The 19,035-nt window shown below is 48.5% G+C and overlaps 1 protein-coding gene across 2 annotated transcripts in view; it reads right to left on the bottom strand.

Moving 5' to 3' along the window:
- Positions 1 to 19,035, bottom strand: part of LOC144502721 (hepatocyte nuclear factor 1-alpha-like) — a 204,780-nt gene that overhangs the window by 141,978 nt on the left and 43,767 nt on the right. For both annotated transcript variants that reach the window (XM_078226962.1, XM_078226961.1), the window contains exons 2-3: positions 14,590 to 14,789; positions 8,160 to 8,415 (exon numbers count right to left, since the gene is read on the bottom strand). In XM_078226962.1, coding sequence (XP_078083088.1) covers positions 8,160 to 8,415; positions 14,590 to 14,789 — 456 coding nt within the window. The remainder of the gene's footprint in view (positions 1 to 8,159; positions 8,416 to 14,589; positions 14,790 to 19,035) is intronic.

The following is a 19,035-nucleotide window of genomic DNA, read 5'->3' as shown; positions in this document are numbered from 1 at the left end:
ATATGCAGTGTGCGCTGTTCACACAATGTCATTTTTACAGCAAACTCTTGTTTTTTAATGTTTTAAAATCCTAGGAATCTCCATGTAAAATACTGCAATAATAGAGGGATAGATCTTGACAACTGCACAATTGTGAGGTGGCAGTCCGTTTGACATGTTCCCCATTGGTCACAGTGGAAATAAAACATGTCCAAAAATGTGCAGTTTAGGTGGATTGGCCATGCTAAATCATCTCTTATTGTCCCAAAATGTGCAGGTTAAGTTTAAGTTTTTTTTTATTGGTGTCACAAGTAGACATACATTAACACTGCAATGAAATTACTGTGAAAATCCCCTAGTCGTCACACTCCGGCATCTGTTCGGGTACACTGAGGGAGAATTTAGCATGGCCAGTGCACCTAACCTGCACATCTTTGGACAGTGGAAGAAAACCGGAGCACCCGGAGGAAACCCACGCAGACACGGGGAGAATGTGCAAACTCCACACAGACAGTGACCCAAGCCGGGAATCAAACCCGGGTCCTTGCGCTGTGAGGCAGCTATGCTAACCACTGTGCCACCCTGAAAATATTTGGGGCTACGGGGATAGGGCCTGGGTAAGATGCTCTGTCGGAGAGTCGGTGCAGACTCGATGGGCCTTCTTCTGCGCTGTTGGGCTTCTATGATTCTATAAAACGCCATTTTATACTTAGGCTCAAAGTAAATCTTTAGCCCAGAAACATTTATCACAATAATATTGAAAACTGCAGGGCATTGAGATACAGCGTACAAAAGGTTAAGAGAAAATTGCTGAAAGGAATTCCAGCCTTATCAAAATACACTTTGAAATATGCTTGACCTGGTTTTCACCGAGCATTCCATGTTATTCTCATCCTGCTGTGCTATTTGATAGACTGATGGCTCAGAAATCAAGGTGACTACAAATGCAGTTTTCAGGAAATCGTCAATTCACTCAGCGTCTTTTATCATGTCCATCCGCTTTAGTGCACCGGGAAATCATATAACATCAGCTTCATGTAAAGCCATCAAAATAGCTCAGTCGGGGCAAAAATTACCAAGTGTCTGAATCTGTTCAGTGCCAGTGGTTTAAGGAATTGAGGTTCTGTTGTGAACCAATGCAGGCAAGTAAGCTGAAGAGGCAGAGGGAGCTGCATGAAGGGAATCAAGAGGAGGGGGGGGGGGGGGGGGGGGGGAGTGAACCTCACTCAAAAACACGGGGTGGAATTTAGTGCCCTCCCTCCCTGCTGAGCTTGGAAGCCCATTCAATCGGCAGAGTGGTGCCAGATGGGATCCCGCCAACTTCCCACTCCCACTCCAAGTCCGTGGCAGGAAGGCCCATAGGCAGCCTTCCATTGAGGTCCTTCAGTGGACAATTAATGCCCAATTAGGGGCCTGAGTCCATGGCTGCTGGTATTAAACCAGCAGCAGACCAACCTGTTGCCACATGGGACCACACAAGCAAACATGTGCAGGGTCAAGAGGGGGAGATGTTCCCTTGTTCAAAGTTACTTAGTGCCTGATTGAGGAGCCTGGTATCGGGAAGCGGGGAGGTCAGCTGAAAGTGGACCCCATGCCCTTGCTGCTGGACCCCCTGACACCCTCAGCCCCTCCGAGATTCCATCGGCGATGTCCCCCCATCCCCCCCGGCCGTCACTTACCTCCAGTCTGGGTTTACTCTATAATCCCAGGCCTCCAGTTTTATCACACAGACCTCGGATTGGCCGGCATCTCTTGTTGGGTTGCTCCCCACCCCCCTCACCTCCTCCCGGGGCCTTTGATCCTCGGGAAGGCCCATCCACAGCCTGTTAATTGTCCGATAGGCCCATAATGTGGCATGCCTTCCCCAGAGGTGGCAATATGGGGCTCTCAACAGCTCTCCAGCCTCATTCTCCCCAGGGTTGACAAAGAAATCTTGCACAAATTGATTGCACGAAAGATTAAGACCATAAGATATAGGAGCAGAATTAGGCCATTCGGCCCATCGAGTCTGCTCCACCATTCATGGCTCATAAGTTTCACAAACCCATTCTCCCGTCTTTTCCCCATAACCTTTGATCCCTTTACCAATCGAGAACTCATCGATCTCTGTCTTAAATACACTCAATGACCTGGCCTCTACAGCCTTCTGTGGCAATGCATTCCACAGATTCACCACCCTCTGGCTAAAGAAATTCTTCCTCATCTCAGTAAAGGTCGTCTCTTTACTCTGAGGCTGTGCCCTCGGATCCTAGTCTCTCCTCCGAATGGAAACATCTTCCCCACATCTACGCTATCCAGGCCTTTCAATATTCTGTAAGTTTCAATGAGAACTACCACCCCACCCCCCACCCCATCCTTCCAAACTCCATCGAATACAGACCCAGAGTCCTCAAATGCTCCTCCATCAAGCTTTTCATTCCTGGGATTATTCTCGTGAATCACTTTTGGACCCTCTCCAAGGCCAGCACATCCTTCCTTAGAAACAAAGCCCAAAATTGCTCACAGCGTCCTTGGACAGAGCACAGGGTGACCACTGATATGCTCGTGACTTTTCACAGCCAGTGGGCACCACAGGGGCTGGTGGGCATCAGCTCCCACCAAAATGTTATTTCAATTTAATAAGTTTCCATCTTAGGCACTTCAGCCTCACACTCCTCTTGTTTAGTCACCCGATGCTGAGAGGGATAAGCAGAGGACCTCCTCATTAACCTCCTGGGCCTAGCCAAGTAACAGGTCCAGCAGCTGGGTGGTTGAGGGGCTCATTTGACCCGACTGTTTGCCACACGAAACCCAGTTTGGGAAACCCTGAATCTGTTTTTTTTTTAAATTTAAGTTTATTTATTCATGTCACAAGTAGGCTTACATTAACACTTCAATGAAGTCACTGTGAAAATCCCCGAGTCGCCACACTCCAGCGCCTGTTCGGGTGCACTGAGGGAGAATTTAGCATGGCCAATGCATCTAACCAGCACATCTTTCGGACTGTGGGAGCGCCCGGAGGAAACCCAAGCAGACACGGGGAGAATGTGCAAACTCCGCACAGACAGTGACCCCAAGCTGGGAATCAAACCCGGGTCCCTGCCGCTGTGAGGCAGCAGTGCTAACCACTGTGCCACCGTGCCGCCAGAGTGGGCACAAGATCTGAATGGTCGACTCATTCCTACGGGTTAAACTGCATTCCCCTGCCTTAAGCCAAGGACGGTGATGCTAATTTGAATGTTCAACTGCCAACTCAGTTCAACTGATACAACACAGATCAAAGAAAAATAGATTGCTAAAGCTTATGTATCGCCCACTGCCGTCCTGAGGGGAAGATAGAAGTGAATAAATGCAAATGAATCAAATTCCATTCCTTCAACCCATCCGATACTGGAAGCAGCTATTCAGAGACTAAGTAGCTTGTCACTAAATTTGTCCTTGTTCTGCCTCTTCCTCCCCTTCCCCAACAATGCAGTTTCACAGCCTTTTGCTCTTACTCAAACCAGTAGCTTATCAGGATAAAATTGCTGGGTTCGTGTGATCAGCTTCACTTGTGTTAGAAAGATCAGACTTCACTGGCAGGCCTTGTTTTGAATCATAGAATAGAGTCATAGAATCCCTACGGTGGAGACGCAGACCATTCGGCCCATCGAGCCCGCACTGACTCTCCAACAGAACATCCCACCGAGACCCTAACCCTGTATCCCCACGCATCGACCCTGCTAATCCCCCTAATCTACACATTCTTGGACAATAAGATATTCCCTTCCTTCTGTTGGCAATGACTGAGGAATAATTTGAAGGCTTCATGCTGGAGGCAAGATGTTACACATGTTTGGAAAAAATTGAAGCTGAACAGGATTGCAGTATAACCAGTTAGGAAATATGAACAGAAAATACTCTGCCGCTGTTGAATGCATGTGAGATTTGCTGAGCAAAACAAAGGTGTGATTTACCAATGCAACCACTGTTTATGAAATAATTCTAATGATCCGTGCAAAATGAGGACGCATTGCTGTCACACTTCAATGCTTGTTCAGCCCTCAAATTCCACACAGGGAAGGAAGTAAAAAGCTGTGCGACCAAAGGGATCATAGTCAGGTCCACACAGGTACCAGCCTAAGCACCAATACTAATGTTGGAATAGAACATAGAACAGTACAGCACAGAACAGGCCCTTCGGCCCATGATGTTGTGCCGAGCTTTGTCTGAAACCCAGATCAAGCTATTTCCTCCCTATCATCCCGAAGTACTCCATGTGCCTATCCAATAGCTTCTTAAATGTTCCTAAAGTTTCTGACTCCACTATCACTGCAGGCAGTCCATTCCACACCCCAACCACTCTCTGCATAAAGAACCTACCTCGGACTTCCTTCCTATATCTCCCACCATGAACCCTATAGCTATGGCCCCTAGTTACCGCTCCATTCACCCGAGGAAATAGTCTTTGAACGTTCACTCTATCTATCCCCCTCATCATCTTATAAACCTCTATCAAGTCTCCTCTCAACCTCCTCCGCTCCAAAGAGAAAAGCCCAAGTTCATTCAACCTTTCCTCATAAGACCTACCCTCCAAACCAGGCAGCATCCTGGTAAATCTCCTTTGCACTCTTTCCAGTGTCCCCACATCCTTCTTGTAGTGAGGTGACCAGAACTGCACACAATATTCCAAATGTGGTCTCACCAAGGTCCTGTACAGTTGCAGCATAACCCCACGGCTCTTAAACTCAAACCCCCTGTTAATGAACGCCAACACACTATAGGCCTTCTTCACGGCTCTATCCACTTGAGTGGCAACCTTCAGAGATCTATGGATATGAACCCCAAGATCTCTCTGTTCCTCCACATTCTTCAGAACCCTACCTTTGACCCTGTAATCCACATTTAAATTTGTCCTACCATTTGTCAGGGTTAAACTCCATTTGCCAAAGGAATGTCATTGATTACATGAATCCAGATCAGACGGAGATGATTGGATAGTTTTGCCAGGAAAATCAAGCCTGCAATGCTCCAAGTGATTAGGATCGATTTACACACCAAATCTGTATGGTGCAATAACCCTCCACTCACTGCATTTTGCAAACAAGTGAATTGGGCAGCACGATGGCACAATGGTTGGCACCACTGCCTCACAGCGCCTGAGACCCGGGTTCAATTCCGGCCTCGGGTCACCGTCTGTGTGCATGTTCTCCCTGTGCAAGTTTTCTCCGGGTGCTCCGGTTTCCTCCCATGCTCCAAAGAGGTGCGGGTTAGGCTGATTGGTCATGATAAGTTCACCCTTGAGGTGGGATTTTATGGCCTCGCTTGTCCCGAAACTATAAAATCCTGCCCACAGTCAATGGACCTTTCCATGGTCCGTCCCTCGCCCGCTCCGATTCCCGTGGCGGGTGGGCCAGTAAAATTCCGGCCTTAGTGTCAGGGGGATTAGCAGGGTAAATATGTAGGGTTATGGGGATAGGGTCTTGGTGGGATTGTTACCAGTGCAGACTCGATGGGCTGAATGGCCTCCTTCTGCACTGGTGGGGTTCTATGATTCTATTCCAAGTTACATTATGTAATTATCTTTAATCCACTGCTATTTGCTGGAGATGAAATCAGTTTGCATTACAGTACATGACTATCCTCCACTCACTGCTTTTTGCTAGGCAATGAATCAATTCATATTGCGTAACTCATTTTTTCCCAAACTCTGAGTGGTGGAGACAGCAATGGCAACTGTCGAGCGGAGGAGACTCTGGCAGATGCTCCTGGGATCGGTGACTAGTTGCCATTACGTGCTCGCGCAGTTCCAAGGCCCCATCCAGAACCTCCAGAACAGCTGTGAACAAAACCATCAGGCTGCCTTCGGTAGTTCCCCACCCCCCACCAACCCCGCTCAGTAACTCTCCCCGACCCCTTCCTGCTCTCATTGCACCTTTGTCCAAGCATTGAAATAGGGTCACAGTAAGAAAATCATAGAATCATACAGTGCAGAAGGAGGCCATTCGGCCCATCGGGCCTGCGCCAACCACAAACCCACCCAGGTCCTATCCCCATAACCCCATGGATTTAGCCTAACCAGTCCCCCTGACACTAAGGGACAATTTAATATGGCCAATCCACCTGACCTACACATCTCTGGAGTGTGGGAGGAAACCCACACAGACACGTGCAAACTCCACACAGACAGTGATCCAAGTGGGGAATTGAACCCAGGTCCCTGGCGCTGTGAGGCAGCAGTGCTAACCACTGTGCCACCGCGCTGCCCGTGTTTGGGAAACGCTGGTGTAACTATCTCACTTACTGCATTTTGGTAGAGAAATGAAATAAACACAGAAAATGCTGGAAAATCTCAGCAGGACTGACAGCATCTGTGGAGAGAGAAGAGAGCCAACGTTTCGAGTCTGGATGACCCTTCATCAGAGTTGATGCTGTCAGACCTGCAATCTACAATAAGGAGGCATCATTAAAGTGTAGTCCAAGCTGATGCGAAGAGAATCGCAGGGGAATAAAGTTGACAGAGGGGATTGTGAGAAAGTAAATGCGCTGTCCTGGAAGCCAATTGATGCAGACTCAATTAAAAGGAAGATCAAAATGTTGTTACGAAGCAAAAATATTAAAGAGTAAGAAGAAAGGGTGGGCTGGGATTAGAGGCAGAATTACTGTGACTAAAAAATAAGTAAATTTTATTTATTAGTGTCACAAGTAGGCTTACATTAACACTGCAATGAAGTTACTGTGAAAATCCCCTAGTCGCCACACTCCAGTGCCTGTTCGGGTACACAGAGAGAATGTAGCATGGCCAATGCACCTAACCCACACGTCTTTCGGACTGTGGGAGGAAACCAGAGCACCCGGAGGAAACTCACGCAGATACAGAGAGAACGTGCGGCACGGTAGCACAGTGGTTAGCACTGCTGCTTCACAGCTCCAGGGTCCCGGGTTCGATTCCTGGCTCGGGTCACTGTCTGTGTGGAGTTTGCACATTCTCCTCGTGTTTGCGTGGGTTTCCTCCGGGTGCTCCGGTTTCCTCCCACAGTCCAAAGATGTGCGGGTTAGGTTGATTGGCCAGGTTAAAATTGCCCCTGAGATGCGTGGATTAGCGGGTAAATATGTGGGGGTAGGGCCTGGGTGGGATTGTGGTCGGTGCAGACTCGATGGGCCGAATGGCCTCCTTCTGCACTGTAGGGTTTCTATGATTTCTATGACTCCACACAGACAGTGACCCAAGCCGGGAATCGGACCCGGGTCCCTGGCGCTGTGAGGCAGCAATGCTAACCACTGTGCCACCCAACGGACTATGTGGTTTGCTCCCGTTCTTTTGCTTCTATGTGATCGCTAAACCTCTCTCTTCATCTCTTCCAGTGGGACTAGCTCACACTTGGGTTCAGTTACGCACGAACGGGCAGCCTTTTGCAGCTCGTCCCAATTGCCATTCCGTATATTTGAATTAAGCTTGTGACTATCGTCATGGCAATGTCAGATGGGAAGGCTGAGCCCACCTGCCTTTTTTTAAAAAAATTACTTCTTAAAGTTACAAAGCTAACGTGCAGAGTGGACTGGGCGAACCCTTCATCCATCTCCTTGCTTGCTCCACAAACCAATTCCAATTCAAACTGAATCTGATGTATGGTCCCCACAAGAGAGACATACAAGTTCCAAGCTGTCAAGAAACACCATTACACCAGACCTTTGGCTCAATCTGATGCTTGATCACAGCCAGAAGGCCAGGAAGTGAACCCCAGTCTTATTAGCCGCATTAGTTCAGCAGTGTTAAGATCAAGTTAAGGCCAATTGTAGCATCTCTACCACCAGCTGGGCTGAAACATTAAATTTATTTTTGTTAGTGTCACAAGTAGGCTTACATTGACACCGCAATGAAGTTACTGTGAAAATCCTCTAGTCGCCACACTCCGGCGCCTGTTCGGGTACACTGAGGGAGAATTTAGCATGGCCAATGCACCTAACCAGCACGTCTTTCAGAATGTGGGAGGAAACTGGGGCACCCAGAGGAAACCCACATAGACACGGGGAGATCATGCAGACTCCGCACAGACAGTGACCCAAGCTGGGAATCAAACCCGGGTCCCTGGCACTGTGAGGCAGCAGTGCTAACCACTGTGCCACCATGCCACTCAGACTAGTTTCCAAACCTGGGAACTTTCAAGTCTGCATTATTCCGTCCCACACTCAACACAGTTACCCATTCTTGCTCGACCTACCTGTTGCACTCTTCCACCAATGCTTCTCGCTCTTCCTTGCTTGGGTTCTTCTGTCTCTCATAAGCCTGGAATAGAATTTGCTGCGACGCAGGCCCCCACTTGAATCTGTTTCTCCTCATCTTCTTGTTGGCTGGTTCTTCAACGGGTTCATCCCCAGGAACTCCCTGGGCTGAATTGTTGAACTCTCCAAAGAGAAACAGCTGCTGCCTATTTTCCACCACATGTTGCCCCATTTTCTGTGTCGGTTGGCTGAACTCTGAAACGAGAAAGAGGAGACAATTGTGGCTAATTTAAAAAAGAAAGGAAGTTGCATGATCAAAGGCTAAAAAAACAAGAACATTAATAGGCAGCATATTGTGACCATCCTGCTTTTGCTTTCAGGAGTTTTCATGTTGCCCGAAATACAATAATAATCCAGTCATAAAACACAACCTGCAGTCAGGTTAGATCTGATTTCTACTTGTATTGTCCAGTCTGCCAACTTCAGAGAACTCATTCTGTGACAGAAATACAATTTGTAACTGCCTCCACCTTTCCCTCCAACACTGTTATTCCGGTTTATTCTTCTGAGAGATTTATCAGGATGAAGAACTTGCTGCATACAGTGCAGTTTTCATGGAAATGAATGTGAGTACTGCAGAATATAGCACCATGCAATGCCACACTGTGATTCGTCCATGCACAGATGGTTTAAAAGTAAACGGCCACAAGTTATAGAATCGTAGAATCCCTAGTGCAGAAGGAGGCCATTCGGCCCATTGCGTCTGCACCGACTACGATCCCACCCAGGCCCCATCCCTGTAACCCCAACCATTTAACCTACTAATCCCCCTGACACTAAGGGGCAATTTAGCATGGCCAATCAACCTAACTCACACATCTTTGCACCATGGGAGGAAACCGGAGCACCCGGAGGAAACCCACGCAAACACAGGGAAAATGTGCAAATTCCACACATACAGTCACCCGAGGTCGGAATCAAACCTGGGTCCCTGGCGCTGTGAGGCAGCAGTGCTAACCACTGTGCCGCCCTTTGAGAGCCATTGAATAGTATTTTACACTGTGGCTATGTTTTAACAGACGATGTTCTGTAGGTGCAATTGGTCTGTATCAGAGGCATGGAACTGACTTGTAAAGGAATAGCAGCATGTTAGACGTCAATGAGTAAGGAAGGCGGACCTGGTGTAACGGGGACGTTGATTTTCTATATCCCCATTTGGTGCTGTCAAGCACAGGCCAATTCCACCTGCTTTAAGCGCTTTACGCCTGCGAGAGTCTGGTGTCCATTTTATCGAGTATTTGTACTATATGGAGTGAGCAATATTGAGTTTATCTCTCCATAGAGTCTCCAGATGTTAAGGCTGCCAGGTACCATACAGATGTACCTGACTGTTTCAAGGGAACCCTTGAATTCAACACCCCCGCCCCCACTTTTCCCTCTCTTGTGATGAAGATCTAGCCCAGGTTTCAGTTCTGGGAGTTCCTCGTGCGAATTACACTATGAATCATCAACAGCTGAAGATACCGGTCATAAATCAGTCATGTAAATCTGGGTTGTAAGTTGCGTCAAGAGACACCAAAATTGATCTTGCCCAAAACCCGAAAATGAGCTTGAACATACGACAGAAAGATAGCTGCGACTCGCTAAAGGCTAATATCTTTCTGAAAATCTAGAGGAGAGAGAATGTGGACACACTCCCACCCGCCCCCCCCCCCCCCCCACACACACCCCATTCACCCCCAAACACACACACACACCCCCACACACATACTCCCCCACACACAAATACACGCACACACATCCACACAACCCCCCCGCCCACACACACACACAGGAGTGTAATGGTTACCTGAGAACAAATTAAATACTAAAATGTCAGCTTTCAGACAATACATATTTGATCTTGTATTTTTATTATCGGTGTCCACTAACTGTGGACCAGCCACCATCCACGAACTTGCATGAGAAATGGAATGGGATGCCAACAATGCTGGTAAGATTAATCCGGTAGGATTTTTCAGCATAATCCACTCTGAAAAACATATCAGTGAGTAATAAACCAAAATACTGCGGATGCTGGAAACCTGAAATAAAAACAGAAAGCACTGGAGAAATTCAGCAGGTCTGGTGGCATCTGTGGAGAGAGAAGCAGAGTTAACGCGATACATTAGCTTTGGGGTGGCGTGGTGGCACAGTGGTTAGCACTGTTGCCTCACAATGCCAGGGACCCGGGTTCAATTCCCAGTTTGGGTCACTGTCTGTGCAGAGTTTGCACGTTCTCCCTGTGTCACCAGATGCTCCGGTTTCCTCCCACAGTCTGAAAGGTGTGCTGGTTAGGGGCAGTGGCCATGCTAAATTCTCCCTCAGTGTACCCGAACAGGCACCGGAGTGTGGCGACTAGGGGATTTTCACAGTAACTTCATTACAGTGCTAATATTAGCCTACTTATGACAATAATAAATAAACTTAAAACTTAATTTCAGTCTCTTGGATTGTTATAACCTGACTGAGAATTAATGAAACTCATCAGCATCTCTCCTTCTCTTTAACTCTAAAAAAGAATCACACAGACTCAGAAAGTTAACTCTGTTTCTCTCTCCACAGATGCTGCCAGACCTGTTGAGTTTACCCAGCGTTTTCCGTGTTTACATTGGTGATTAATATGGTTGTTTGTCAGAAGCGCGCTGTGCTTCACTGTAGTTTATGTTGGTCCCTGTATTTCTCAGAGCAGGGATTGTGCACTGGACACGAGAGGAGGGGCCAACAACGGGACTGAAACGTCCTAGTTTGGGTTCATTCGGACAGTGAATGGGAGTTACATTCCCTGCTCCCAAATACGAACCTGTCTGTAAATTAATTCCATGTATCAAGCGAAGGGGCATGATGGCTCCAGGACAGCTGATCCATTTCAAGGGTATACTTAAAGGATTTCAGTAAGTAGAGGCAATCATCAAGTGAAGGTATTGATATGCAGAGCAAACTTCCTTGGGGTTAAACTGTGCATTATTAACATCAAGTGGAGGTATTGATATGTAGAGCAAGATTCCGTGGGAATAAACAGTGCATTATTAATCCATGCCCAGAACCGTTTTTTTAATATAAATAAGCACATTTCACTATAGGTGAATTATTTAGCTAAATGTACGATACTTATATTTTTTTAGAATTCAGCGTACATTGCACCAAAGAAGCAGTGAATCCCTAGAGTGCAGAAAGAAGCTGTCCAGCCCATCGAGTCTGCACCACCTCTCCGAAGGAAAATCCCACCCATTTATCAAGACTGAACCCTGGGGCTCTTCTCTCTGAGGGGTGTACCAAGAGAGGTCTTTCAAACGATGAAGAGGTCGATAAGGCAGGCAGAGAGATGTTTCCTTTCTAGGCGAGTCCAAAACGAAGGGGTCACAAATACAAGATGTATTTTAATTGGATTAATAAATCCGATAAGAAGATGAGATGTTTCTTCACCCGGAGAGTGGTTATAATGTGGGAATTGCGACAATACGGAGTAGTTGAGGAAATAGCATGGGTGGGTCTCAGAGAAAGCGAGATAGATGGATATGTTGATACAGTGAGAAGGAAAAGAGTGGGGAAAGGTTTGGTGTTGAGCATTAACACCAGTACGGACTAATTGGGCCGATGGCGTGTTTCTGTTGCTGTATATTCTATGGTATGTCAAATCGATCCTACTCAAGATCTGAATCTGAGCTTTGACACAGAGCGGACAGTTGCAACTAGCTAAAGGCTAAAATCTTTCTGAATATCTAGAGGAGATAGAGGATGTGGACAAATACTCATTCACACACACACACACACACCATGTAACGGGAACCTGAGAACAAATTCAATACTATATGTCAGCTTTCCGACAATAAACTATTTGATCTTTACTGTTGTATTTCTATTATTGATTTTCCCCAGTTGTGGACCAGCTACTATCCATGAACATGCGCAGTAAATGAAATGGAACACATTATTCTCTTCTCTGTTAGATCTTCATTGTACATGAGCTCACGAGAAGTGGAGGTTTATTGTATTCGAGATCATTACAGTCAAGTTACATTCAATCAATTTTACTGCAAATGCAGTTTCATTAAAGCAATCATTTCTGCTTAAGTATTAAACTCAGAATATTTCTGCAATGTGCCACGATCTCAGAGTCCTGTTTACACGAGGAAGTCTGCTCTCAATCATTCTCTGTTGCTATAGGTCTGGCTCCAGGCCCCACAGGTGCAACTCTGTGGATGTTGCTGTAGCTATAACTCATTTCTGGCAGGTTTAATTTTCCTCTAATGAAGTCAGTCCCAATCTAAACAAGGCTGACGAGTAAGGAGTGGATTCTGGGGTACCTTAGATTATATTTCATCGCCGTTGGGAACCTTGACAAACTATAGTGAGAGATTAATTTGCATTTTACTGATTGGGATGCATTAGCTTCAATCCCTTGCATTGTTATAACCAGATTGAGAATTGACAAAACCCATCAGCATCTCTCAGGAATGGAATCCATCATGGCCGGAACGTGTGACAGATGTAGGACACCCGATAAGGAGCAAAAATCCCAAACGCAGGGGGCTTAACATCACAGAATCCTACAGTGCAGATGGAGGCCATTTGGCCCATCGAGTCTGCACCAACCACAATCCCACCCAGGCCCTATCCCCACAACCCCATGCATTTACCCTAGCTAGTTCCCCTGACCAATTTAGCATGACCAATCAACCTAACCCGCACATCTTTGGACTGTGGGAGGAAATCGGAGCACCCGGAGGAAACCCACGCCGACACGGGGAGAATGTGCAAACTCCACACAGACAGTGATCCGAGGCTGGAATTGAACCTGGGCCCCTGGCGCTGTGAGGCAGCAGTGCTAACCACTGTGCCTCCATGTTGCCATCTTGGAGGGATCTGCACTCACTTTTAAACAGTGCTGCTGTGAGGTACCTTAATCAGCTTACTGAGCATGCAATTTTAGTCATCCCCTGTTCTCTATAGCCACATCTTATAATGAGGCGGATTACCCCTTCCCCCACCAACCGCTCCCATTGTGGACCTATTCAGTTGTGGAGTTGCGGAGGGTGGGGGGGGGGGGGGGGGGGGGGGGGTGGGTGGGGGGGGGGGGGGGTGGGGGGGGGGCGCGGGGGGGTTGGCTTGATGTCTGGAAATGGGGTGTCCCAGGCTAGCTTTGTGGAGTATGGAAAAACACTCAATCTCTTCCTGCCCAAAGAAATAGAATACCTTTGGGATTCCCTTTGACCAGGTGGCCAGTTGTGACTGGTCAATGTGTGCGGGTCAAATGCTCTACCCAATGATGAGAATCAGGAGTGTGTCTGTGTCCAACTATTCTGAATAACATTCGAAATCTGCCTGTCACTTGGGGTGTCCCTGGAATTTGGCCATGGGATAACATTGCCATGGTAACAGTGATGGGGGTTGTGGGGGGGCTCGCTAATGATGACTGAAGTACAGCCTAAGTATCAGGAACAGGGTACATATAACATACTACAACTGTATTACTATGACTATATTGTTCCTTGTGCGCTATACAAGCAAAATATACCGTACATAGAGTACATAGGGGAGAAGGAAAGGAGAGGGTGCTGAATATATTGTTATGGTCAGAGCTAGTATGTGAAGAAAGATCAGCTTAATATATGGTAGGTTTATTCAAAAGTCTGATGGCAGCAGGGAAGAAGCTGTTCTGAGTCAGCTGATACGCGTTCTCAGACTTAGATATCTTTTTCCCAATGGAAGAAGGTAGAAGAGAGTATGTCCGGGTGCGAGGGGTCCTTGGTTATGCTGGCTGCTTTCCCGAGGCAGCGGGAAGTGTAGACGGAGCCAATGGATGGATTTGAGTGATGTACTGGGCTATATTCACAACCCTTTATAGTTTCTTGGACAGAGCAGGAGCCATACCAAGCTGTGATACAATCAGAAGGGATGCTTTCTATGGTGCACCTGTAAAAGCTGGTGAGAGTTGTTGCGGATATGTCAAATTTCCTTTGCCCCCTGAGAAAGAAGGAGTGTTGATGGGCTTTCTTAACTATAGCGTCGGTGTGGAGGGACCAGGACGGGTTGTTGGTGATCTGGACACCTAGAAACCTGTCTTTCAAAGGGAGGTAAAGAAAGTCAGAGAGTTGCTCTCTCCTTGACAGAGAGTTTGGGAGCAGTGTTAATAGACGCCTAGGAGAAGGTCATTACCTCTCACTTCAGTCACTAATGCACAACATTGCAAGGGATAAGATTTCTCATTTTAAAAAAGAAAGTTAGGCAAAAATAAATCCCCACGGATCTCAATAATTTTCAGAGTGATGAAAACTGAAGTAAATTACTTCTGAAAGTAAATTATCAAGAGTTCTGAATTGTGTTAGTGCAAAATTCATGGACAGTGCCTTGAGCATCAGGCAAGGTGTTAGCAGGAATGAAACTTACGCTGGACAATCTCCCTCTGTTTCCGGACATACCAGGTGTAGAGGGCAGCACGTTTCTGGTTTTTCATTGGCGTCCCCTTATTCAGATGTTGCGACAGGTGAGACTGGTTTAAGCCAGTTGTGTCCACTACCTCTCGCTGTGGAATATTGTGTTGCTGCATGTAGCACTTTATCATCTTCGCTGCCCTCCATGGGTCCTCTCTGCAGTGAAGGCAAAGAACAGAGTTACAATTCTGGAATTGATTCGTATCATTAGCAAGGGCAGCAAACACATGGGAACACCATCACCTGCAAGTTCCCCTCCAAGCCACTCACCATCCTGACTTGGAAATATATCGGCCGTTCCTTTACTGTCGCTGGGTCAAAATCTTGGAACTCCCTCCCTAACGGCACTGTGGGTGTACCTACACCACGTGGACTGCAGCGCTTCAAGAAGGCAGCTCACCATCATCTTCTCAAGGGCAACTAGGGATGGGCAATAAATGCTGGCCCAGCCAGCGACGCCCACATTGCATGAATGAATAAAAAGGAACTTAATGGCCTTGTCTCCTTGCCTTCCTCTCGCCTTCTCATTTCCCTCACATTGCAGCATTGCTCATAGGTACTGATCAATTTCCTTTATCTCATTCAAGAGGACATCTGTGAAAGTAGACCGTGAGTATACAGGCACTTGGGAATAGGGGCTCCTTCCAGTTTCCCCCAAATGTTGTACACATGTATACACACACACGTGCACAGATATGTGCACACACAACACATATATACGTGTATACACACTGATGCACCTCAAAATGAGCACCCGGAAACAAGGCTTTAGAACTGAAGGCTTTAATACATTAACAATGAAACTACTAACACAAATTCACCCGTTCAGACTGAAGGGGTCCTGCCGGAGCAGGGGGTCTTATACCCTGCCACCGGAGGCGGGACCCCACTGGAGTGTGCCATGATAACACTTAGGACAGGTAAACACCCTATCCCAACAACATAGTACAACCCCCATAACAACAACACCCTAGCCCAACAGTAATACAATAACAACCCCAGTGGTGAACCAACGATGGTTCACCACATTCACCCCTCCTTTAGGAACCAAAGGTGGCGGGGTGGATGAAAACAGACAATGACAAAAAAAAAATAACAGGATTCACAAGTCCAGACGGTCTGGAGGACCACACCGACGCTGCGATCTTCTCAACACCGGTTGCGAAACCGGAGCAGGTGCTTGCGGTGGCTCTCTCAAAACAACATCTGGCTGTCCCCTCAAAGACTCCCGGGCCAGCCGGCCCTGATGAGGCGATGGTGTAGGGGATCCTGGAACGTTTGGTGGTGGTGGTGGTGGTGATGATGGTGGCGCCGATCTCCGAGTCTCAGGCAAGCTGTACATGGGAGTAAAAGTGTTATGCACTGGTCCCGGTGCTGACCGCGCCACGTCTGGGGAAGTAATGAGGAGTAGTGGATCTGTGACTGGGGGAATAGGAGCGACAGGAGTTGCTACGTCCCCTGCGGGCGCCAGGTCTCTAATGGAGACAGTGTCCTCTCGCCCGTCAGGATATGCCACATAGGCATACTGAGGGTTGGCGTGGAGGAGTTGGACCGGTTCGACCAAGGGGTCGGACTTGCGAGCCCTCACATGGCGCCGCAGAAGGACGGGTCCTGGGTACGTCAACCAGGCTGGCAATGAGGTCCCCGAGGACGACTTCCGAGGGAATGAGAACATCCTCTCGTGGGGAGTAGCATTGGTTGCCGTACACAGGAGGGAGCGGATAGAATGGAGCGCAGTTGGAAGGACCTCCTGCCACCGGGAGACTGGAAGGCCCTTGGATTTCAGTGCCAGTAGGACAGCCTTCCAGACTGTAGCATTCTCCCTTTCCACCTGTCCGTTACCCCTAGGGTTGTAGCTCGTGGTTCTACTAGAGGCAATCCCGAATGAGAGCAGGAATTGCCTCAAGTCGTTGCTCATGAACGACGAGCCCCTGTCGCTATGAATATAGCAGGGGTACCCGAACAGGGTAAAAAGCTCACTGAATGCCTTGATGACGGTGGCAGTCGACGTGTCCGCACAGGGGAAAACAAACGGAAACCGGGAAAATTCGTCTATTATGTTAAGAAAATAGACATTCCGATCCGTTGAGGGAAGGGGGCCCTTAAAATCTACACTCAGCCTCTCAAAAGGGCGAGTGGCCTTGACCAAATGTGCCCGGTCTGGTCGATAAAAGTGTGGTTTGCATTCTGCGCAAATCCGACAACTTCTAGTAACTGACCTGACCTCCTCCACCGAGTAGGGTAGGTTGCGGGCTTTTATGAAGTGGTAGAGTCTGGTGACTCCAGGATGACACAGATCATTGTGGAGATTCGTGTCGTGGTCCTGCTGGTCATGGCCGCAGATGGTGACGTTATCCAGGTACGGGAAGGTAGCCCGCAACCCGTTCTGGTCCACCATTCGGTCCATAGCACGCTGGAAGACCGAGACCCCATTGGTGACACCAAATGGAACCCTGAGGAATTGGTATAGACGACCATCCGCCTCAAAAGCCGTATATTGTCGGTCCTCTGGGCGGATGGGGAGTTGATGGTAGGCGGACTTAAGGTCTATGGTAGAAAACACTCGGTACTGCGCAATCTGATTGACCATATCAGAAATGCGCGGGAGAGGATACGCATCCAGCTGCGTGTATCTATTAATGGTCTGACTATAGTCGATGACCATCCGAGGTTTGTTCCCGCTTTTGACTACCACGACCTGCGCTCTCCACGGACTAGCACTGGCCTGTATGATCCCTTCCTTGAGGAGCCGCTGAACCTCAGATCTAATAAAGATCCGGTCCTCAGCGCTGTAACGCCTACTTTTAGTAGCGATGGGCTTGCAGCCAGGTACCAGATTTTTAAAAAGGGATGGTGTTGTGATCTTCAGGGTGGATAGATTGCACGCGGGGCGCTTTGGGCAATTTGGAGGCTGCGGCTGGTTCCCTACTGCCAGTGAAGGGAGTGGCCCACCGTACTGTAGGATCACACTCCTCATGTGGGCCATAAAGTTTAGTCCGAGGAGAATTGGCGCGCAAAGGTGAGGTAGCACAAGGAGCCTGTATTGCTCGTAAACTGTGCCCTGTACCTCAAGAGTTACCATACATTGTCCTTGGATCGGTACAGACCGGGACTGTGATGCCATGGAAATTGTCTGTTTGGCAGGGAGAACCCGGAGTCCACACCTTTTAGCAGTTTCAGGGTGTATGAAACTTTCGGTGCTCCCACTGTCAAACAGACAATTTACAGTTCTGCCACTAACCTTTACCTCCATCATGGAATGTTCCAGTCTGTAATGCCTGGTCTGATCCAGAGAGATCGACGCCACCGTTGGCCCCTGGGCGTCACTGCATGCTGCCGATGTGGATGCTGAGGACCCCTGCTGGTCGCTGCTGCATGCTGCCGATGTGGATGCTGAGGACCCCTGCTGGTCGCTCCTAGTCGTCGTGGACCATGATGGCCGCCCCCATGAATCGCATGTGGCCGAGGGCTCCAAGCGCAGCGACTCCTGGTGGTCTTCCTCCTCCTCTGTCTGCCACGATGGCGCCGTCCTGAGATCGCACGTGGTCGGACCTCGTGGGTACTGCAGCGCCGAAAGAGATGGTCTCCGTTCTGGAGGGTTACAAGCTGCACTGCCGTTTTTAGGTTTGGACCTGCAGACTTTGCCGTAGTGGCCTTTTTTACCGCACTGGCTGCAGATTGCCGTTCTTGCCGGACACTGTTGCCGTGGATGCTTGGCCCCACCGCAAAAATAGCATCGCTGGCCACCTGGAGCTGCCGCCGTCGTCGAATCGATCTGGGAGCGCAGGTTCGCGGGGCGAGGAGGGAGCAGAGCTTGCTCCAACCACGTTGACTGCACGTGGTCCTCGGGGTACAGCGCCAAGCTCTTCGACGCCGCCTCCAACCTCACGGCCATCCCCATTGCCTGGGTCAAGTTGAGTTTCCCCTTTTCTAATAATTTAAGTCTGATGTACGAGGACCCTACCCCTGCTACGAACGCGTCTCGGGCGAGGTCTTGCATGTACTGCTCGGCGGAGACATCCTTACAGTCACAACCCCTGGCAAGCTGCAGGAGTTCATTGGCGTAGTCTTCTATGGTCTCGCCCGACTGCCGACGTCGTGTAGCGAGGAGATAACGAGCGTGAATCTCGTTGGGTGGCGTAATGTACCTATTCTTTAGGAGCTCGACGGCACCCTGGTAAGTGGAAGCTGCACGAATGGCTAGGTAAATCGTGTCGCTTACCCTTGCGTGGAGGACCTGGAGTCTATCACTGTCTGTAGTGATAGCTACCGAGGCTGCCAGGTAGTCCTCGAAGCACTTCCACCAATGTTCGAACGTGTTAGCTGCACCGACCGCACGTGGGTCCAGTGTCAGACGATCCAGTTTTAGGATCTGTTCCATATTCTCAGTTAATGTATTAAA

This window comes from Mustelus asterias, chromosome 13, assembly GCF_964213995.1.
Source record: "Mustelus asterias chromosome 13, sMusAst1.hap1.1, whole genome shotgun sequence".
NCBI lineage: Eukaryota > Metazoa > Chordata > Chondrichthyes > Carcharhiniformes > Triakidae > Mustelus > Mustelus asterias.
This window is presented reverse-complemented; position numbering and strand designations above follow the sequence as displayed.